This window comes from Pituophis catenifer, unplaced genomic scaffold (genome assembly GCF_029215685.1).
Source record: "Pituophis catenifer annectens isolate HBS135680 unplaced genomic scaffold, rPitCat1.0.hap2 SCAF_2, whole genome shotgun sequence".
Classification (NCBI taxonomy): Eukaryota; Metazoa; Chordata; class Lepidosauria; order Squamata; family Colubridae; genus Pituophis; species Pituophis catenifer.
The window spans coordinates 259,419,810-259,443,588 of record NW_027256882.1 but is presented as its reverse complement, the minus strand read 5'-3'; the positions used below and the strand labels follow the sequence as shown (position 1 = coordinate 259,443,588).

Here is a 23,779-nt window from a genome sequence, read left to right as displayed (position 1 = left end):
AAACAATTTATGTCCAGGATGCAAGGGGTCTGTAATACTCCTTATGAACTCATGATATACTCCTTAGGAACTCATGATAACCCAGGAGTTCCCCTTTAGCTGATTCCAGACTGGGTCTGAGAACAAAGCATCCCATGAAAGCTATTTTATCTTCACTAAGTTCCCTAGGTCAGTGGTCCCCAACCCCCGGTCCGCGGACCGGTGCCGGGCCGTGGAGTACCTGGCACCGGGCCGCGCAGCGGCCGGGGGACATGAACGCTGCAGCGCAAAAGCTCCTGGGCCGTGCGCAAAGGCTCCTGGGCCATGCGCAAAAGCTCCTGGGCCGTGCGCAAAGGCTCCAGGGAAGAGAGCCCCGCGCAGGTACGCACGTGTGGCCCAAAGCCCCCACCCCTGCGCGCGCTCAGCGGGCCACGGTAAAATTATCAAAGGCTGATTGGTCCGCGGCGATAAAAAGGTTGGGGACCACTGCCCTAGGTCATCTGGACTCTGCTGTCTTGTCTTCCAGCCAGTTCCTTGTGCACTTTCCAGTCAGCAGGTGGGTCACACAATGGGGATGGGGTGGTGATCAGTCCCCTCCCAGCGGGTGGATCACGCTGTGGGGTGGTACTGGTCTCCCCCTTCCTCTCTCTCCCTCCCCCCCCCTTTGCTGGTTTCTTCTTCCACTGCTTTTGCTCCTTCATTGATTCTCTGCTTGCCTCCCTTTCTCTCAGTCTCTCTATTTTCCCTTCCTCCTCTCCCTCCTCTCTCTCCCTTCCCTGTCCTTTCTTTATCTTTCCTTCAGGTTTGCCCCACAGAAGCCTCCCTTATTCCCATTGCCTTTTCTATCTCTAGCCTCTCTACCCCCGCTTTCCTTTTTCTTTCCCGCCAAAGCCTCTCCCTTTTCAAACCCCTTCTCCTCTTCTCTCCGCCTCTTCCTCTTTTCTTCCGCGCGCACCGCCTTCTGGGGCTCTGGCAGAGCTCCAGCGTCGGTCGCTGCCCTAAGTCTAACCACCTGCAACTTGGCCGGCAGCGTCGATCAGCTGGAACAGAGCGAGCAGATCCCGGGGCGTTAAGCGGAGCTCCGGCCGCGCCCCAACTCCAGCTGACTCCTCCCAAGGCCCGTGTGTTGCTGCCGGCGACTGCGGAAGCCGGTGGAGCTCCAGCTGAGTTTCACAGCCAGCGCCGATCCGCTGGAACCGGGCGAGTCGATCCCGCTTCAGCTCATCCCACAGCAACTTGTATATTTTGATTTCAGCTCTTACATTCCCAAAAGCTGGTGAGTACTAGGTATTTCGGAAACTGAAGCCCAGCAAATCTGGAAGACAGATTGAGAAAGATTACTATGGAGATAGTAAAAATCAACATCTGGTATACCCTGTATACCCTTTGATGAGCGGAAATAGGCTCGCTAGAATCTATAATGCTGTACTAATTGCAGAAACCTAAATATTTATTATTACCCTTATGCCCATAAACATTATGGAATATATGGCATTTTGCTTAAATAAGTTTCATATACTTTAATTATTCAAGGACAACTCCCCTGCCTCTTGGTTCCAATAAAGGATTAGAGTCTTAATGCTGGTCTCATGTTTCTGGAATTGTAATCCAGTGATGGTTTACCTATCCCCATTGCTGCAAATGTGTAACTGGAGATTAAAAGCTTATTATAAACTTTGTTTTTGTATAAGTTTATTTTGTGCTGCTTTATTGATTGAATGCTGCATTTATTGTTTCCACTGCCTTTTTTTAATGTTTCTAATATTTTATTGTTGATCTGTATTTATATAAGAGGACTTATTTATATAATGAAGACTTTATCCTAAAAGGCAATGTTAAATATTTTAATTAATTGACTCAATATAATGGGAACAATTGAATATTCTGAAAATAAATTGACTATGATAGTAAAGACAAAGAAGTCTGGATAGTGCACATGGCAGTACCTGGAAAAGGTACTGCAAATAGAAGTAGGACTGTGGCAAAACAAAGCAAAGATAGTATCAACAATAATAGGTGCTTGGGTGCGATCCCAAAACATCTGGAGCAGACTTGAACACCAGCATTAACAAAATCACCATTAGTTAATTGCAAAAGAGCTTTACTTGGAACAGCTCACCTCCTGTGATATCTTTCATAACATCAAACAATACCTCCCTATCCTGGGTCCTTGAGAAGGATTCAATAGGTGGATAAAAATGCCAAATGCAGTCTAAACATCTGGCTGACTACAGCAAGCCATAATATTGATATAAGCATACCTGACATGAAAAACCAAGAACCCTTGCTGAAGAAGTCAGTCAATGAAAGCTCTTGAAATCAGCAAAGGTGAAGGTTAAATATAGAAAAGAAATGAAAACCAATTTGTTAATTGGAAGAACAAGCCAATGTATAGTCAATATTTGAAGGTTGAGGAGGAAAAGCTGATATAAAATCCACATGGAGTTGGTTAAAATTGAGTATTAAATAAAGAAACTGAAGGCTTTATTTTGGCAGCTCAACAACAAACTTTGCCAATTAGTTGTATGAATGTCAAAATTCAACATGTAACAAACAACAGCAAATGTCTTTGTAGTAAAAAGGATGAAACAATTGACTGATCAGTGGCTGCAGCAAAATTGCACAGACTGACTGCAAGCAGTGTTATGATTAAGTTGCCAGAATTATTCATTGAAAACTTGGCCAGAGGTTTGGAATTGGATGTAATAAAAATTACTGAGAACAAGTTAAGAAAGTTTTTGAAAATAAGCCGGTTAAGATCTAATGGGACTTTAAGATCCAAACAGAGAGGCACTTGGTTCATAACATGTCTGATATAACAGACTTGAAAAGAAATGAATCTGATTTATTGATGTTTCTATTCTAGTAATGCTAAGATTGAGAGGAAAAAAACAATTGGAAAAACTTACAAAATATTGGGACTTGTGGATTGAAGTTGACACTTACAGAAAAAGAAATTAATTATTACACCATGCTTAGCACCAGCGGGGCAATTCCTAAAAGATTTCTTCGATATTTGGAAATTCCGAATTCATCATAATATTCCTGAACATCATTATATGAAAAAAAAAAAAAATCCACCGTGTTTGGGACTGCCTATATTCTTAGATGCTACTTAATAATTCTTAGTTCCTTGGTTAGGTTTTCAGTAGTCTTAGACTCTGAATCTAGCTTTAGATTACCCACATGTAATATATACTCTATTAGGCATTTAGCTGTCTTTTGCCACAGTTTTCAATCTGATGCAGGCAACAAAAAGACTGATTATAAACGATCATAAATAACCCTATGGTGAAATCCAAGTTCAGCAGACTGCAGAATGCAACCGGTTTTGAAAAGTTATAACATAAACTACAGACTAAAATTTAATTGTTATTTTTGATGTGAATATTTTGTACTGTTTTTAGCGTGATGCTAGTTGCCCAAGTTGAACCTAGTTTCCTTGATTGATTAATTTATAAATGAATAAATACAACTTCAAAACTCAGAACGTCGTTCATATGTAGTGTTATTTATTAAAATAAATAAATAAGAATTAACTAATAAAATTCTTAATTTTTTCAAAGATTTCAGCACATGGAAAGGGAGTTGTTTATAGGTTCAAAGTTTATAGGTTTATAGGTTGATCTGTTGTAACTGTTGCATATGTTTATTTGCTAAAAACAATCTTCCTTTTAGGTGTCTGAGAATGATATCACCTGTACTCCAGCAATGTTAACTAATGCTTTGTATATGTCATAGTAGTGAGAGACCTAGTAATTATTGATAAAGTCCAAAATCTGGAATATGGAATTCCCAGTTCACAATAATCTGGGATAATGACGATATATGTTAATCAATAATTCTCTTTAAAAATAAGATCATTGGGATTTTGCTACCAAGTTCACTCAAATCGGCACTCTAGTCCTTAAGGTTCCTTGCTTATTCAATCTGTTTTCATCTTGGTAAGACAAATGGTTAAGCTAAATGCTTTCCAGGTTGGAGTTCTAGGAAAAATACATATTTTATTGCAAAGTAAAGAACACTGAAATACATTTTTCTAATTGGTAAGAAAATAGTACCCTATGTTTAACTAGCACAAAAAACTAAAAATGAAAAAGTTTCTTCTTTTTTAATAGTTTTCCAGACTTGTGCACAGAAATGTGTTACTTCAAAAGTGCTTCCTAAATTGGTACCCTTCAGATGCCCTTCTGTAGCAAAGTGATTAGGCATGAGTCCAATCCCTACTGTATGTTGAATGTTCCATTTTCTCTCTTTCCTTTCCTTTGGGAGATAGGTAATATGTTCAGAGTTCACAGTTTCTGCCAATGCTAACACTTCGTTTTCTTGACAGATGTCACTTAACTTGGTTGAGGCAGATTTCTTTTTGGAAGAGAATACATTCAAGCAATATTGTACAGAATTTCTCCAATATTCACAAAGAATTGGGGATGATTGGCAATGGAGAAGCATAAAGGTATGGGCAAACTTCAAGTCTTAAGCCATTTATAACAAAGACTTCCTAAGAGTAGTTGTTACCAAGTTACGATTTATTGTACAATAGAACCTCTGGTAATGACCATAATTCATTCCATAACTTTGGTCACAAACCGATTCAAATGGTCGTGACTCAAACCTACGTTTGGAAATTTGTTGCTTACAAAAAAATGGCGCGGAAGGGGAAATCGGCTGCGGAAAAAAAATGTGATTTTTTTGGTCGGAACCCAATTTGGTCGTGGTCAGAATTGTTCATGACCAGAGGTTCTAGTGTACTTTGATATTTATGCTAAGATAAAAGATCCAAATTTATGTAATTTGATTTCTGAAAGCTTTTCTTCCAAGAATTATAAACAATAAGATGTCTATCTAAGTTTAGTTCTTACTTGGCCTTTGGTTCTTTTTTAAAGCACTGTTTTTTCCTTAAAACTTTAATGTGGTATTTAATTTTAATTATTAAATACAAATATTAGGATACTTTCAACAAAATATAACAAAACAAAATAAAATAGACATTGAGAATTGGATATTCTTTGTTCTGTCCCCCTTCCCCCACAGGCAAACACACAACCAGGCACGCCTGCCAAGATTTTATTAAGCAATTAGACTAGAAACCCTTGCAGATAAGAGTTTTGGCAGTAAACTGCAAAATGCCTGCCAAGTCAGTTTTCACTCACAGTAAGCAAGAGAGAGTTTATCCTCAGTCCGGTTCAGTAGCAAAAAGTAATCCATGAAGCAAGAGTTAGCCAAGGTCCAATCCAAATATGCACAAGCCAGATTTCAGGTAACGCGATGTGACTCTCAGATTTTTAACTTTGACCGTCACAAAACCTGAAGAGCAATCACACCCACTTTTATTCCTTGTGGGGTGTGGCTCAGTGACTCAGCTCAGTCTCTGGCCCTCCCAGGCCTCTTTCGTTGCTGCGCATGCTTCTCCCTTCGACGCTGCCTGGGATCAAGCCAGGATTCATCATCCTGTTGTTGTTCCGATATGCTTTCCTCCTGGCATATCCCAGGCTGTTCCTCTTGGCCTTCGGATGGAACCTGAGGCATTGCCAGAGAGGAGGGTCCTGGAGAGGGAGGCCTTGTCAGTTCCTCCCCATCACCTTCTGAGTCCTCTTCCTCTGTTAGGACAGGCTCGGGAGTCGGGGTCACAACATTCTTTTCCTTTATAAATATTTTTAACTTGCTTTTGAAAAGAAGCTGAAAATTACAAAAATAACCAGTGTAAACACTTTCCTCTTAGGTTTTTTACAACGGCATTTTTTATTATAGCAATTAACTGGAAACAATTTTATCCCTTAGATTCTCTTCCAATTAACAAAAGCTTCCTTTCCTTTTTACCTGGAGAAGTAATTTTTTTTAGAAAAACAAACAAAAATCTACAGGGATGAACCAACAATTAAATTATCATAGGAGATCTAAAAATCTAAATAAAAGCAAAAAAACAAACAAAAAAAAGAATTTAAAAGTATTTAAGTATAGATGTAGAAACTAATTAATTAGTTCAATTTATATGCCGCCTTTCTCCAGAGACTAAGGGCGGCTTACGTAGAGAAGAATATTTTGTGTTTACAAATCACTAAGGACAGCCCTTTATCCAAATGTTGTATTTTTCCCCACCAGCCACCTGTTTCTACAGATATTTTGTTCAGATTGTACTTGCTTCTGTTGGCTTTTCAGCTACAGATTCGTCTTGCACATGTGTCTGGATTCCCACAATGTCAAATCCATTCATTCAGTACAGAAGTGTTCAGTAATCCTCAATGTTGAGGATTCTACCATTGCCTAACACTTCTGCCTGTTATATATTTTTTTACAAACATCTGATGGGCCTGCTCTCCGGTATTTTAATTGGATATGAAGCTGCTAGATGTCTAATCTAACAGTTGAGTTGGTACTGACAAGAAAAATAAAATCTTTGCACCTAGACCATTTTATATTATGCCATGTCCATCAGGGCATCTCATCCTGCCACAAATGTATATTAAAGTAAATTTACATGTATTTATGCTTAGCACAAAGTTCAAATGAGATTTATTTCATACAGCGTGATTTTGCTTCTAACTTTAAATATATAAATCCAAGAATTGCCAATTTGTGAGACTGAATGCAGTGTTTAGTAGGGAACTTTATAGCAAGATACTGAATATGAAGTTTGTTTTTCCTATCCAATAAGCTTATATTCTTGTACTACTTAGATTTGGTTTGCAACTATAGTCTTTATGGCATGTACAGTCATAGTTCGTTCCAGCAAAAGTACATTCTGAATTTGGCTCATTAGGTTTTAGTGGGAATATAAATATAAGATGCCAGTAAAAGCAACTAAGGACAAGGTAATTTTCTTGAAAAGAATTGGTTTTGTGTTCAAATGTATACTGACAAAAGTACATATATTTATTTTAGGTGAAATCTTGATGAAAGAAATGTTAAAATAGCCTATGACACTGTGATAGATAGATGGATGGATGGATGGATGGACAGACAGATATGGATAACGTGGTTTAGAAGAAATAATTAATATGCTGAAAAGAGACATATATTGATTTAAAATTAAGGCAAATGAAATAAACTCTTGTCAGAAATGATATATTATCCAAAGAGTTAAATTTATAGTTACATTTGCAGACTTATCAAGTAATTTAATGGTACATTAATGGGGTTTGAACAGAGATTGTTTTGAATAGAATCCTTTTAGATCAGCTGTTGCACATATGCTTTTTGTGTGTGTTTCTCTAAAATAAAACTTAATGAAACAGCTAATAAAATCCCCAATTTGTTTGTGCTTTCTTTGAGAAATGAGCTGTTAATATGCAGCTACTGTTTATTACCAAGCATGCATTTTAGTTGTCTTTCAGTAGATATTGTTACCAGGAATCCCATAACGTCTTTTTAAAAAATACCCATGTCAAGAACATGTTTAATTTTCTTAAATGAGCTAACGTGTAAGAAATTTATAACTAGGTTTGGCTAATGGTATCCAGAGCAGTTGTTTTTTGCAGGATTTTTGCAGGATAATTTTTTTTTTTTTCATTTTGTGGTATAGTGGTAGATGATAAATCACATTTTCTGAAGGTTTTGTGCAAGCATAAACCAGGCATAGAAGCGGTTCTTTGGAACTATACCCCATATTGCATGTTGATAGCTAGAAGAGATTTAATAGGAGAAATGTGATTCTTGGGAGTTAACTATTATCTGAAAAACTGCAGTAAGCAGATTTCCCCCCCCTCTCTATTTCGCACTACAATTGAATTGGCATAATGCAGGAATTATTGGATCCCAATATCCAGAATCTGCTATCAGTATGGACAGTGCTGAAGAATGCTGGGATTTATAATTCACTAACATCTGGGGATTGTTCATCCTTGAATGCTCACTAATAACATTACTGTAGAGTCTTTGGAATTGACGATTGCATATGGATTTTGAGAAATGTATCAGGAACATATTGGGAAACATTATATAGGAAAGTGATTAAAATAGCAAATAAATGTATCTAGAGCAGAAATTCTTGAGTCTCATCAATCTTTAAAAAAATTTCTCCTCTGTTACAAGAGAAGTTTTTCCATTTTAGCCAGTGTTAAAATCCAATTTTTTAATATTAAAATTAATAGCAACACAAAACCCGACTGAAGAACAATAGTGTGTATCTCTGATACAAAGCAGAAATGGACAACCCAGAATATCCCCAGATTATTGTGTTGAATTAAATTCTACAACCTTCTGTTGTTTAATTCTCAGTAATATGTTTTCAGCTGTGGTATGTTTTCACTCCCCAAAATGGAATCTCGACATATTTCTTGTGGTCCTTGGAGAACAAACAAAATATAATGTGGTTTCTAATTGTTGGAAACAATCCTCTCTACCTTTATACAAAGCTACACAGCAGTAATATAAACACCAGTAGATAGGTAGACTATGTGCTTCAGATTTTCAATTCCTACCAATCTTCTCTACCATGATCTATCCCTAATCTGTTTTGTGAAATTGTCCAACAGTGTACTTATCAGTGTAATTGAGTCCATCTACCTTCCTGCTTTCAGCATCCATTTATTTCCTTCCATCTTTCTCAGCATTAGAGCCTTTTTCAAAGACCTGATTCGTTGCATAATATGTTTGAAGTAGAATATTTTGATAGGTAGCTAGGTATAGACATATCACATCATTTGAATATTTTTTTCAAGGCTTTCATGGATGCTCTATCAAGTTTATATTTATTTATTTATTTATTTATTTATTTATTTATTTATTTGTTTGTTTGTTTGTTTGTTTGTTTGTTTATTTATTTATTTATTTATTTATTTTCTTAGATTTCTATGCTGCCCTTCTCCCGTAGGACTCGGGGATAAAAAACATATAACAATAAATAGAACTAAAAACATCCAGATGTAAAAACCCCAGCTAAAATCTCATAACAGATCAGGGAATTTGCTGAAAAAGCCATGTCTTCGGTGCGGAAAGTACGGACGTTGGGGGCCGTCCGAAGCCCGGTGAATAATTCATTCCAGAGGGTCGGTGCAGCCACCAAGAACGCCCTCATCATGGGGGCCACCAGCCGACATTGTCTGGCCGATGGCACCTGGAGGAGGGCAGTCCAATGTGACCGCACTGGGCGGTGGGAGGCCGGTAGGAGGTGGTCCTGCAAGTACCCGGGCCCATGCCATGTAGGGCTTTATAGGTCAAGACCAGCACCTTGAAGCGGATCTGAAGGGCCACCGGTAACCAGTGCAGCTTGCGCAGGAGAGGTGTTACACGGAAGTAATGGAAGGCTTCCGTAACAACCCGTGCAGCCGCCTTCTGGACCAGTTGAAGCCTCCGGGTGCACCCCAAGGGCAGCCCCATGTAGAAGGCATTGCAGTAATCAAGCCGAGAAATAATGAGAGCGTGAGTGACTGTACGAAGGGCATCCCATATCTCATGTTCCCTGCTTTTCTAAAGCTAACCTAAACATCTGGCATCTCTTTTCCCATATAGGGCTATAATCTGCGTCGGATGATCCTTATTTTGCTAGCATGTGAAATTAAAGGTATTAAGAAAGGGTGAAATAGAGCAGGTTCTGACATGTTCTGGAGAACCGGTAGTGAAAATTTTGAGTAGTTTGAATAACCGGCAAATACCACCTCTGGCTGGCCCCAGAGTGGGGTGGGAATGAAGATTTTGTAGTATCCTTCCCCTGCGACGCCCACCAACCCACATCACACCCACCAAGCCACAGCCACAGAACCGGTAGTAAAAAAAATTGGATTTCACCACTGGTATTAAGGATACTAACTTCCTATAGCCTTCTAACTTGGTAAGGCTTGAAGTTTATCTAACCTCATTTCTACTTAGAAGTAGAGAATATCTTCTAAGGTATATTGAATACTTAGACATTTCTACTGTAAAGTTTCAGTATACTCCTTTTATTTTCCTTTGTTCTCCGCTGAATTGGCTACTATCTGTCCATTGGCATCCTTTAGCATATCAATTTGAGATTAGAACATTCTTCTGACTTAAAAGATCACTTGTAAGACATCCCTTGCTTTCCATTTCTGTTTCCATCTTCAGTGTCTTTACAGATATTGTTATAATACTGCTTACTGTCACTTCTAACAGCTCTCTGAAACTCCTTGTTAAGTTCCCTTCTGATATGTTTGTCTTTTTTGACTTTAGCTTTCTTCTTTACTTTGCCATTTCCACTGTTTGTTCCGCCATCCAGTTTGCTTTCCTCACTTTCTTCATTTTTGGCAGTCTTTTTTCACGTTCTTCCTTAACAACTTCTTTTAAATTCTTTACATAATTCCTTCAGTTTTCTATTAATGAGAAACAGAAGTTCAAGTGGATCCTGATATGCTCCTTGAAAATAGTGGCTACATTGATAGTTTTCAACTTACGTCCACAGTTGAGGCTAGAATTTCAATTGCTGCCATACGGTTGTAAAATGAGAAATCATGGGATTACATCACTTAGCGACTGCAATCTTGGCAATCCAGGTTGCTGTCATTAAGTGAAATTTGCCAGTTGTTAGCCAAATACCCAACCTAGTCTAAACCATTTTGGTTTTAGACCCTTCTAGGTCCAAGCTTCAACTCCCCCTACCTGCCTATCTCCCCTCATCTTTGCCTTGTTAGTTATCCTAGACCAGGGTCTTCAACCTTGGTAACTTTAAGACTTGTGGACTTCAACTCCCAGAATTCCTCAGCCAGCAAAGCTTTGCTGGCTGAGGAATTCTGGGAGTTGAAGTCCACAAGTCTTAAAGTCCACAAGTCTTAAAGTTACCAAGGTTGAAGACCCCTGTCCTAGACCCTGTCCTGCAGCAAGCAGCCTCAGAACCAAGCAGATCTGGGGCTGCTTGCCATGCTCTGCAAGCCCGAGCTGAATCCCAGTCAACCTCACTATCTAGCACTCTGCTGCCTCAGCTGACCTTCATTGTCTTCTTGTTTCAGCTGCTGATGAGGCATGCCTGGCCTGGCTGCTAATGATACGGGGCTGACATTGTGCAGTAAAAAAAAAAAAAAAAAGCAGATGGAGCTTAAAGGGGCCTCAGCATTCCATTGGGGTAGTTTTGTTCTGAGAAAAGGGGTGGGGGTGGGGAAAGGCATGAAATATCCCTTCCTTGAGCTGTAATGTGCCAATGTTCTTTGGATTACTTATGTAATATGACATATTCAGGTTTTATGCTGTGAATTTATTTGATTTATAAAATTTCAATCCATTTTTCAGTAGTAAATAACAAATTCCAAAGTGAGGATAATTAAAAACCATTAACAGTATCTTTTAAGCAGTTGAAACTTCTAAAAATAAAATATTTAAAACCAGCTTAAAAACAAGACCAGAAGGCACAATAGCACAAAGATAAGCCCAGGTGAACATTATGACCTTGGGGAAATTCCACTACTAGGGTACTTGAATCAAGAATAAAGACCCCTTTCTGGGGTCACAACACACAGTAGCAAATTGCTGGAAAATATGACATTCCCAGTAGGCAGTTGACAGACAGTTACATAAGGACACACACACCTATAGGTATCTAGGTTCATATCCTATAAGGCTACTGTGAATTTGGTTTGATAGCAAATTGGAAATAAGCACTAACACTAACACATAAACACTAACACTTTTAAAATAGATTAAAAACATGTTAGTGGCACTCCCCTTCAAGGAACATGTAAAAGTTAATCAGCATTCGGGATAAAATAGATTGTTATGGAATCTTTCATCTTAACTGGCTTGGAATTATCCAGTTTTGTTCCTGAATATGACCCCATAGATACAAGTGGGATAGTACAGTGTCTCTAACTTCCAATATATAGATTCAGTTCACAGGGATATTATGGTCAACAATATCAAAAGCTGCCAACGAATCAAAGAGAATAAAAAAGCTGTAATCTCTCTTCTTTTTTGTAAAGATTAATCGTCAGTGATTGACCAAACCAAAGGTGATTTATTTATTTTATTTATTTATTTATTAAATTTATATACCGCCCTATTCCTAAGGGACTCAGGGCGGTGAACAGCGAACGATAAAAATACATGTAATACAAACGTTAATAAAAAACCAATTAAAATATACTAAACACTCTGGTCCTAGATAATTCAAGACATCCCAGTTTAAAATAAAATCAAAAAGCAATATAAAGGGAAAGTTAGGCCAGGCCGGCCTGCTGAAACAGGAATGTTTTGAGGGCACGGCGGAAAGTGCGCAGATCCGGAATCTTCTGTATCTCTGGGGGGAGCTCGTTCCAGATGGTGGGTGCCCTCACAGAAAAGTCTCTCCCCCTGGGGGCCGCCAGTCGACACTGTTTGGCTGACGGCACCCTGAGAAGCCCCTCTCTATGGGAGCGTACTGGGTGGTGAGAGGCTATTGGTGGCAGAAGGCAGTCTCGTAAGTACCCCGGTCCTAAGCCATGGAGCACTCTAAAGGTGGTAACTAAGACCTTGAAGCACACCCGGAAGACCACAGGGAGCCAGTGCAGCTCGCGCAGGAGGGGAGCCACATGAGAGCGCCATGCTGCTCCCATAACTACCCGTGCGGCTGCATTCTGGACCAGCTGGAGCCTCCGGGTGCTCCTCAAGGGGAGCCCCATGTAGAGAGCATTACAGTAGTCCAGGCGTGAAGTGACGAGGGCATGAGTGACTGTATTTAACGAGTCCCGATCCAGAAAGGGGCGCAACTGGTGAATCAGGTGAACCTGATAAAAAGACCTCCCGGCCACAGCCGTCAAGTGTTCTTCTAAAGACAGCCGTGAGTCCAAGAGGATGCCTAAGTTGCGAACCCTATCCGTGGGGGGCAATGACTCATCCCCAATAGTCAGTGATGGCACCAATTGACTATATCGGGACGTCGGAAATCACAGCCACTCGGTCTTGGATGGGTTGAGCCTGAGTCTGTTCCTCCCCATCCAGATCCATACGGCCTCCAGGCACTGGGACATCACTTTAAGGGCATCATTGGGGTGGTCCGGGGTGGAGATGTAAAGCTGAGTATCATCAGCATACTGATGATACTTCACCCCAAAACCACGGATGATCTCACCCAGAGGCTTCACATAAATGTTGAAACAGAAGGGGTGAGAGAACCGACCTCTGTGGCACCCCACATATAAGCGGCCTCGGGGTCGACCTCTGCCCCCCTGTCAACACAGACTGCGACCGATCAGAGAGAAAGGAGGAGAACCACCGCAACACGGTGCCCCCCACCCCTAACTCTTCCAACCGGTGCAGCATGATACCATGGTCGATGGTATCAAAAGCTGCTGAGAGGTCTAATAGGACCAGGACAGAGGAACAACCCCTGTCCCAGGCCCTCCAGAGATCATCTACCAATGCGACCAATGCCATTTCCGTGCTGTATCCAGGCCTGAAGCCCAACTGGAACGGATCTAGATAAGCCGATTCATCCAAGTACTGAGGAAGCTGTCGCGCTACCACACTCTCAACAACCTTCACAACAAAGCGAAGGTAATTAGCCAACACTGCTGGGTCCAGGGAAGGCTTCTTGAGGAAAGGCCTCACCACCGCCTCCTTCAAGGCGGCAGGGAAGACACCCTCTCTCAAGGAAGTATTTATAATCCCCTGGAGCCAACCTCGTGTAACCTCCCGAGAGGCCAGCACCAGCCAGGAGGGACACGGGTCCAGTAAACATGTGGCTGCGCTCAGTCTGCCCAGTATCTTGTCCACGTTTTCCGGAGTCACAGAATCAAACTCTTCCCAGGTAATATTCTCAAGACTTGCCTCCATCCTCCCTCCCGAATCTACCCAGTCAGAGTCCAAATTTTCCCGAATCTGAGCGATTTTCTCATACAGATATTGTACAAAGTCCTCGGCTCTACCCTCCAAGGGGTCCTCCCGCGCTTCCTGGTGGAGCAGGGAGCGGGTCACCCTAAACAGGGTGGCCGGGCGATTATCTGATGACGCAATAAGAGTGGAAAAATAGTTACACTTTGCCGCTTTTATTGCCACCAGGTAGGTCTTAATATGAGACCTTACCAGTGTTCGGTCAGATTCAGAATGGCTGGCCCTCCAACTGCTCTCCAGGCGTCTTTTCCGGCGTTTCATCTCCCTCAGCTCCTCGGTGAACCAGGGAGCCAGGTGAGATCGACGCCGGGTCAGAGGCCGCAAAGGCACGACCTGGTCCAAAGCTCCAGCGGCCGCCCTATCCCAGGCAGCCACTAGGTCTTCAGTCGAGTCGTGTGCCAGAGCCTCAGGAAATGGCCCAAGCTCTGTCTGGAATCTATCCGGGTCCATCAGGCGCCTGGGGCGGAACCACCTCATCGGTTCCGCCTCCCTGCGGCGGGGTGTGGCAGTTCGAAGGTCAAAGCGAAGGAGGGAGTGATCTGATCATGACAAGGGCTCAATCGCTATATCCCCTATCTCGAGACCACTCAGCCACTGACCAGAGACAAAAACCAGGTCCAGCGTGTTTCCCCCGTGTGAGTAGGGCCATGAACTAATTGGGTCAGGCCCATGGCCGTCATGGAAGCCATGAACTCCTGAGCCACCTCAGACGCCTCACCGACGGATGGCAGGTTGAAGTCCCCCATGACCATAAGTCTAGGGGTATCAATCGCCACCGCGGCTATAACATTGAGTAGTTCAGGCAAGGCCGCTGCCACGTGGCAGGGAGCCAGGTACGTAACCAGCAGGCCCATCTGCACCCCATGACCCCACTTCACAAGGAGGGACTCACATCCGGCCGTCTGAGGAATAGTGGCCTCCCTCGGACTAAGAGCCTCTTTAATGATAACTGCCACCCCCCCGCCCCTTCCCTGTGACTTTGGCTGATGAAATGCCCGGAAACCGGGTGGGCACATCTCTACGAGAGGGACTCCCCCCTTCTGGCCCAACCAGGTCTCCGTAATACCCACCAGGTCCGCTCCCCCCTCCTGAACAAGATCACAAATGAGGGGGGCTTTATTTACCACGGACCTGGCATTGCATAGCATCAGCCGAAGGCCCAGGGCCTGAGGGTCTGTGCCACTTGGGGAACGAGAAGATCATTGGGGGCCGGAGCGTGCCACCGCTTGAAGACAGCGAGCGCGCACTCCCGCAACTTGATGTGGCCCCCTACTCCTGCCATATCTGCCCCTCCCACCTACAGTACTGATGTAATGTCTATCAACAGCACAAGCTCTAACCCTCTCCTTGGCCCCGGATTCTGCATCTCCTCCGCCGTGCTCTTCAGATGAACTAGACCCCGTTCCTCGCAGGTTAATCCCTGAACCCATACAACCCACCCCCCTCCCGGGAGGCCCCCCAGCCTCATTATTTACATTGGAAACCACCCTCCTCCCAGATCCCCTTAAAATAGAATTTGAAAAACTATCTAAAAAACCCCAAAGCTTCCGGTTCTTAGCATACCACCTCTCGGGGTTCCAAAACCCGTCCTCGAGGGCGGCCCTAGATAACTGGGAGGGCCAAACTTGCGAAAGGGGAGAATCTCGCAGTGCTAGGAGTTCTGTTATTGAATACATCGGAGGTGAGATAGAATTGGAGGCGATGAAAGGCCATTTTCTTCTTCAGGTGTTAAAGATGGTTTAAAACAGATGGTTAAGACAAAAAGGGTAAAGTAGATAATTGTACAAGGAAGCTAATATAATAGAACATTGGAATACCATTTCGCTCTTACAGTGATGGGAAAGTCTTGTGATTAAAATAAGTTAGTCATAAAAAGGGAGATGAGAGTCTCAATGACCGCCCTCTCACGGCGACCAGTCCAGAGTTACAGAAACAAAGGAGAAGATGGTCCGTCCCATCCACTTGTATAAATATTACAAATAAATTGTTCAAGACTCTCGATGTCTATGCTTCCTCCCTTTCTGATACCAGCAAAAATCCGAAGATAAGGTCGAAAAAAGCAAAGGTGGAGCATCTAGGCAGAAGAGATGAAATCAAATAATCAGGATAACTAGGATAGTCAAGGAGGAAAAGATATTTAAAATAAAGGCTATAAATTGATCGAACAGCTGCAAGTTTTTCGCTGAATGGCCAAACTAGGCCTAGGTCTAGTAAGGGGGGCGGGGGAGAAGCAGTCAGGGGAAGATCAAAAAAATGTCTTCAGTTCTCAGCCCCCACCACTACCATGCTCTTTCAGATAGGGCCATTCAGGTGATTAAGTTGAATTCAGGTGATTAAGTGAATGTCCAGGCCCCCTCCCCATTACATCGAGGGGGGGTAACTGCTTGCAGCAAAGCCCTCTCCATCGTCTAGAGAGGGCATCCTCATAGCCTAGCCTCCCGGTGTTGCTGCTGCTGTTGTTGTCATCATCGCAGTTGCAAGTGTCATTTTAGTCAGCTCCGTCTCCGTATCCATGGCTGCTGCCCCCGCGTCGCCGCCCGCAGCGTCCAGTACACAGCAAATCAAGTTTACAGCAGCCCAGGCACCGCCGCCGGCGCTGCCTGCGCCGCCACCGCCACAGCAACATCGCTGACCGTTGCCTCAACCGCTCCAGCCCCGCAGCTGTTTGATTCATGACAGTCAGCTGGGCCTCGGTTTCAACGTTCGCCGCCGTTTACCACCTGCCGCGCCATCCCTAACTATCTCCACGGCGGCCGGGTGTTCTTCCGGCTCCATCTGCGGCTCAATCGAGCCGGCTATGCTTCAGCTTGCTGGGCGGGGGTTGTAAGATGGTCAGCTGGCCCCCCAACACCCTCGAAAATGCCGGACATCGCCCCTTCGCCTTGGCATTCAATATAGAGTCGCCATATTGGTCTGCTACCCGGAAGGAATATGGTCTTATAACAGGTTTGATCCGTAACTGGACGAGTCACCTAAACTGAGATGTATCTAGATAAATTCTAGCTGATAAGAGTATTTGAAGCTGCTAAGCACCATATTAAGACATCTATAATGCTTAAAGTCCAAAAAACCTTCACATTTGGAAAATTAAGTTAGCAGTTTTAATTATACTTTTTCATTCTTATAGAGCTCTTTAGTACATTTCTGGGTCTATGTACTTTAATGTTTAATTTTAGAAAGTGCTATTTCACATTCTCCTGTTTTACAGATGGTAATTTTTTTGTCCCATTTTCAGTGGCATATGGGAAGAATCCTTCATGCTTCTTGTCAAGTGCTTTTACTGAGTGTCTGTTGAATCCTTGTGCCTTTTTTGTCACAATTTACAGGTTTACCATCTGCACTTAACTGAAAAATGGGTCAGCGTGTATGATTTAATAAAAATACTACCTTGTTTTGTTTTGACTGTTTTGAAATTCTTATTCAATATGGTATTAACTAGATATTTTTATTTATGAATATTTACCCTTGTGTTTTATTTTCTCTGTGCCACATAGAATATGATACATTTTGTAAGGCAAAAGGCAAAATCATATCATGATACATTTTGTAAGGCAAATACTGCTTTGTAAAAGGAACAAATCCTCTTTACATAATGCTTTAAATTGTAATATTTTACAAATAATTATGCCCCCCTCCTGGAGAATCAAACTCAAAATATGTTCTTAGAAAATTCCAATTCTTTTTGAAAATGTTTCTTTTTTTTTTAATTTTTTTTATTATTAAATATAAACACAGATATAAAGACAATACAATACAATACAATACAATACAAAGACAAACAAAAAACCCACCTCCTACAAACCCACCTAACATTTTACATTTACGCTTTTTGAAAATGTTTCATTTGAAAATTTTGTTTCTAGTTAGCTAACTAATAATTGTTTTAACTAGTGAAATTTAGTATTTTTATTCGTCTATTGAAAGATCAGATTCTACTGCATATTATGAAAATATCTGTATGCAGAACATTGAATTTTTCTTAGATTCAATCCTCATATATTACCTATTACCTATGTAAAATGTAACACTAAATTTATAATGGTTGGTTGTATTTGATGAACTGGTTTTAAAATGACAATGAATTAATATTTGATAGTAATACGATATTACTAAGATTGCTTAGGAAAAAAGTGAAAAGATTCCTCCAATAAGAAAATTGAAAAAAAAAAGATCAGTTTTAAGATTATCAATTAACTGAAGTAGTACAAGAAAAAAAAAAGGCAAAGTGAAATTAGAATAATGGATTGATTTTTCTAGTATTGTGAAAGTAAGTGGATAGAATCAATAGAACAGAGGTAGCAATTCTATGCATACATGAGACTGAATGTCATTAAATTAAAGGGGCCTTATATCTGAATAAATTTGAATAGAAAATGTGGGTAGGAATAGGTATAGTAATTCTAAATTTTTATATACTGTGTTAAGTATATTGAGCAATAACACTTGACAAATCACCCTGGAAAAAGCCAATGACAAACCACTTATACATTATTGCCAAGAAAATGACATATAATCCATGTAATATCTGGGAGACAAGCTCAACTTCACAGAATTTTGATTACTCAAGGACTTAAGTATCTAATTATGGGATGCTTTTGTATCAGTTTGCTTATTACATAATTTATTTAAAATCCTTTAAAGTGATTTTAAGTTGTAGAATTCCTTCTCCAAAACAAAAACATTCAAATGTTGCTTTTCTTTCAACTCTAAACATAGGACTCTACTGATGGCTACATGATTAAAACACATTTTCAGCTGAAAAACAAAAGTAGCTCTTCAGGCAGAGTGGACATAGTAAATGATGAACCAACATTTCTGTCTGTTGAGGTATGTAACATTTATGCTTTTGATCAAACTAAGATATTTTAATACTATCATTTATATCAATAAATTTAGAAATGTGAGAATTCATTGAATGGGTTACTAGGTAGATTATAAACTTAATTGGAATAATTACAGAATAGTTTAGGCTGTTGTTCATATATAGTGTCAAGCTTGCTTGTTAACCATGTTTTTGATTATAAGATCAAATGTTTCATTATGTATCAAATATATATAGAATGGAATGGAATAGAATTCTTTATTGGCCAATGTGATTGGACAGACAAGGAATTTGTCTCTGGTGCATAAGTTCTCAGTGTACATACTGTATAAGCAACAAGTGATAAATCTTGATTATAATTATAAAATACAATCATCATAACTCATAAGATACAGCACTCAGTGATAGTCATAAATAATCAATCAACCTAAATCATAATAGGGTACTAAATAAAAGCAATCAACATAAATCATGAGATATAAACAACAAAGTTATAGTCATAAACTAAGGAAATAGGTAATAGGAAAAATGTAATGATGAGAAGGATAATAGGTAATACAGCCCTACTAGGTGGTTTGACATCCTAGGGAATAGACAGTGTTGTGGGAATTAATTGTTTAGCAAAGTGATAGCATGGGGAAAAACTGTCTTTGTGTCTGGTTGTTTTGGCATGCAATGCCCTGTAGCATTATCTTGAGGGAAGAAGTTGAAACAGTTTATGTCCAGGAAGTGAGGGGGTCTATAGATATTTTCACAGCCCTCTTTCTAACTCATGCAGTACCCTCATACAGGTCCTCTCTGGAAGGCAGGGTGGTTGCAGTTATTTTTTCTCCAATCCTAACTATCTGTTGAAGTCTATCTCTATCTTGTTTGGTTGCTATGCCAAACCAGACAGTTATAGAGGTGCAATAATACCTTTGAAGAACTGTATCAGTAGCTCCTTGGGCAGTCTGAGCTTTCTGAGTTGGTGCAGAAAAAACATTCTTTGTTGTGCTTTTTGATAATGTTTTTGATGTTAGATGTCCCTTTTTAAGTTTTGAGATATTATAGAATCTAGAAACTTGAAGGTTTCTACTGTTGATACTGTGTTGTCTATTATTATAAGAAGTGGTAGAATAGGAGGGCTTCTCCTAAAATCTACTATCATCTCTATAGCTTTGAATGTGTTCAGTTCAAAATTGTCCGGCTGCACCACAGGACCAGTTGTTCAACTTCCCTTCTATATGGAATTTCGTTGTGGTCTCGAAGGAAACCAACTGTGTTTGTATCATCTGCAAACTTCAGTACTTTAACAAAGGGATCCTTTGAGATGCAGTTGTTGGTATATATAGAGAAGAGTAATGGACAGAGCACATAGCCCTGAGGGGCACCTGTGCTAATTGTACAGGTATCTGATGTGATTTTGCCTATCTTCACCTGCTGCTTCCTATCTGTTATGATCCACTTACAAGTGTGTCAGGCACAGCTAGCTTTGGTGAGAAAGATATCTGGAATGTTGGTATTAAATGCTGAGCTGAAGTCTGCAAAAAGGACTCTTGCATAGGTCCTTGGCGATTCAAGATGTTGTAAGATGTAGTGCAGTGCTATATTAACAGCATCATCTGCCAATCTATTTGCTTGGTAGGCAAATTGCAAGGAGTCTAACAGCAGATCTGGACTGGTTTTCAGGTGGGCCAGCACTAGCCTTTCAAAGGTTTTCATAATTACTGATCTGTAGTTGTTCAGCTCCTTGATGGAGGGTTTCTTAGGCACTGGGGTGATAGTAGAATGTTTGAAGCAAGAAGGTACATAACACATCTCTAGTGATTTATTAAAAATGCAGGTGAAGATGGGGGCCAATTGGTCAGCAGAAACTTTCAATCAAGAAGGAGTTACCTTGAATGGGCCTGGTGCTTTTTCAGGCTTTTGTCTGTGAAATAGACCTTGGACATTTTTTTTTCTGTGTTCAGCAGTGATGGGGGTCTCAGAAAGATGGAATCAGTTGTAGGAGACTTGGCTGTTGTTGTTTTATCTGAGATGGAGAGGCTGGCAATAGTTGACAGTGTTTTCCTTTCAAATCTGTAGTAAAACAGATTCAGGTCATCTGCCAGTTGTCGATTCCTTAAACCATGGGAAGGAGGTTTGCTGTAACCAGTGATATTTTTAAGGGTTTTCCACACATTTGCTGGTTTGTTTGTTGAGAGCTGATTCTTCAGCTTTTCAGAGCAGCTTCTTTTTGCTGCTCTGATCTACCTAATTAATACATTCCTGGCCTCTTTGTACAGCATTCTATCTCCTTCCTCTGGGGAAAGGCTTCCTCTTTGGCATGACGTAGCTGCTTGAGTTTAGCTGTGAATCAAGGTTTGTCGTTATAATGCCCTTATTTGAATGGATATGTTCAAATATTTGAATTTATAATCTGGCATAAGCCAGAAACAATCAATGCCAATGTCATTTTTTTAAAAGTGCTGTTTTGTATCTGAACCAATTTAAAGGTGAAATAAAGGAAAATAGCTAACTAAAATCAGATTTAAGACTAATTGCAATAAATGAGCTGATTTTCTTGTGTTTATTACAATTAGATGTTCCACGTAGTCTTTGACATACAATCACAATTAGGACTGAAATTGTTCATCGCTAGGTGAGACAAACTGAGACATGTGACCACATCGCTTAGTGACTGCAATCCTGGCAGTCCCAATTCCCATTGTTAACTGAGAATTGTGCATTATTAAACAAGTGTCTATCCCAACACAAGCCATTCTCGACTTCCTGAGCCTCAATAAGGTAAGGGACTGCTTCCATTTCCTTCCACCCATCTATTTCCCCACCATCTCTGTCCTTTGGGTGCCTTCTACCCTTCCTCGCAAAGTGGCAGCTGCCTGGGAACTGCATCTGTCCCAGTCATAGTTGCGTTCACCTCTCCATCTTGCATGCTGGGACCCCAGTGCCTTGTGCTCCACCATCCCAACTGATCTTTGCTTCCTGCTCTCACTGCTGACAAGACTGTTTGTTTAATGTCATTGTAACTTTGAACAGGGACTGAACAAATTATTGTAAGTTGAAGACTCTCTGTAGTGTTGTTCCTACTTGAATAACTAAGAAGCTGTATGTCTATAGAGATTCTCACTCATCCAGATTATGGTTCTCCCAAAGGTGCATTTTCAAGAGCAATTGGACTTTCTTGGTTTTTTTGGCGACATTTCACTTCTCATCCAAGAAGCTTCTTAAGCTCTGACTGGATGATGGGGAATGGAAGGATTTATATTCCTTGCAGACAGCTGGTCATTTGCATCCTTTTAGAGCAGGGGTGTTCATTGAGGGCTGCATCAGGGTTGTGTTTGACCTTGGGGGACCAGGGGGGCCGTGGCCAGTTCAACATCACTCGTGTTGGGAGAGCCTGTCGTGGCTCGAGCAGTCTGTCAGCGAAAATGGGTTCCCGGGTTTCATTTTGGCTGCGATGGCCTCCTGCAACCCTCTGCCCGCGAAAACAGAGCTCAGGAGGGCCACCCGCAGAGGCACCATGGGCCGATCCTTTGCTGTTTCCAGGGCAGCCACTCAGGCCAGATCTAAGCACCCCCCAGGCCTTGAGTTTGATACCCCTGTTTTAGAGAGTTGTTGAAGCACTTGGAGGGTTATCTGTCTCCTCAGGTGATCTGAGTAGGGCAATTGGGTGTGGAAACATAGTGAGTTTATTCTAATTAGCTTGGGTTTTAGCCCTTTGTATTTATTTATATAACAATTATTATTTGGGTATTGTATTTTAAAATATTCATCCTAAAGCATATGGAAGCATCTGGACCTCAACTGTATGGTTTTTTTCACCTTCCTTAGTTAATAATAGTTTATGAGATGGGGAACTTTATTAATAGTGCTATTTATATTTACATAACCGGATAATTGAGGCCTGAAGGCACTCTGAGTGGCATCTAATACATGAATAAAGATCCTTTAAAATATGACATTGAGCCCAGTAAAGCCTTCTGGTGCTTTTTTGAATTGCATAAATGGGATTTAAGTTAATGTTTGACATGATCAAAAAAGCACAGAGGCAGCAAAAGATGCTTGATCTTCATATTTAATATTTTTTTCTATTTCTAATACTTTCATTTTTGGTGACAAACTGGTAATAATTTTAAAATATTGTAGAGAGCTAAGCTATTTTAGTGTTTTATTTTGTTTTTTTACAATAGATAGCAACCATGTATTGGCTGGATTCACTAATTGTATTCAGCTATGCAGGGGGCCTCAAACCTGGTAGCTTTAAGACTTGTGGACTTCAGCTATGCTGCCTGGAGAATTCTGGGAGTTGAAGCCCACAAGTCTTAAAGAAGACCTCTGAGCTATAATGTCATACATTTAGTTGTGATTCAGCTGGCTTGAATCACCCATTATGAGTTATAATTTTAAACATTAATTATGGTTTGTTTATGAAACTAGTTAAATAATGCCTTAATGTGATATATAAATCAGCTCATTGTTTCAAAAGAACAATTGTTTGCATGTAATCTTTTAAATATATACATTCTATAAAATATAAGCAGTAAATATTAAGTGACAGCTGAAGGTACCTGCAAGTCAAAAGTTAAAAATAAATAGTTGTTGGGATAGTCCCTTTATTAACTAAATGAGCTTTACGTAATATATTAGTTAAAAAAAAAAAAAACAAATTTTGTGGAAAAATCAAAGTTTAACTGCTTATACCCAACCAAATGTGGTTTATTAAGTAGTCTAGATAAATAAACTATGGCTCAATCCAGTGTGTCAATGGAGTAACTGACAACCTTGGATAATTTTTTTAAAAATTTGATTTATATGCCGCTCTTTTCCGGAGACTCAGGGTGGCTTACAGTACGTTAAGCAATAGCCTTCATACTTTTGTATATTTATACAAAGTCAGTTTATTGCCCCCATAATCTGGGTCCTCATTTTACCTACCTTAGAAAGGATGGAAGGCTGAGTCAACCTTGAGCCTGGTGAGATTTGAACTTGCAGTAATTGCAGGCAGCAGATGTAAGTGGATGTTAATTAGTCTGCTGAGCCACCAGAGCTCCTTACAACTGATTTGTAGACATAATCAGTTTTTGACTGATTATGTCAGGACAATAGAGGGATTTCAGTAATAAAACTTTTAACATTTTTAAAAGAAACAATTTCAACAGAATCATTCCTCAGCATTTGCTTAACAGCATTTGGTGAACAGCATTTGGGCCTACTGGATTTTAATATTTTATTTATTTATTGATT

General features: G+C 40.5%; 1 protein-coding gene across 1 annotated transcript in view; it reads left to right on the top strand.

Annotated features, from left to right (window-relative positions):
- The first annotated feature begins 978 nt into the window (after positions 1 to 978).
- Positions 979 to 23,779, top strand: part of ATG10 (autophagy related 10) — a 134,936-nt gene continuing 112,135 nt past the window's right edge. Inside the window, exons 1-3 of the mRNA XM_070935783.1 lie at positions 979 to 1,255; positions 4,313 to 4,435; positions 18,448 to 18,558. Of these exons, the coding sequence (XP_070791884.1) occupies positions 4,313 to 4,435; positions 18,448 to 18,558 (234 nt within the window). The 5' untranslated portion in view covers positions 979 to 1,255. The remainder of the gene's footprint in view (positions 1,256 to 4,312; positions 4,436 to 18,447; positions 18,559 to 23,779) is intronic.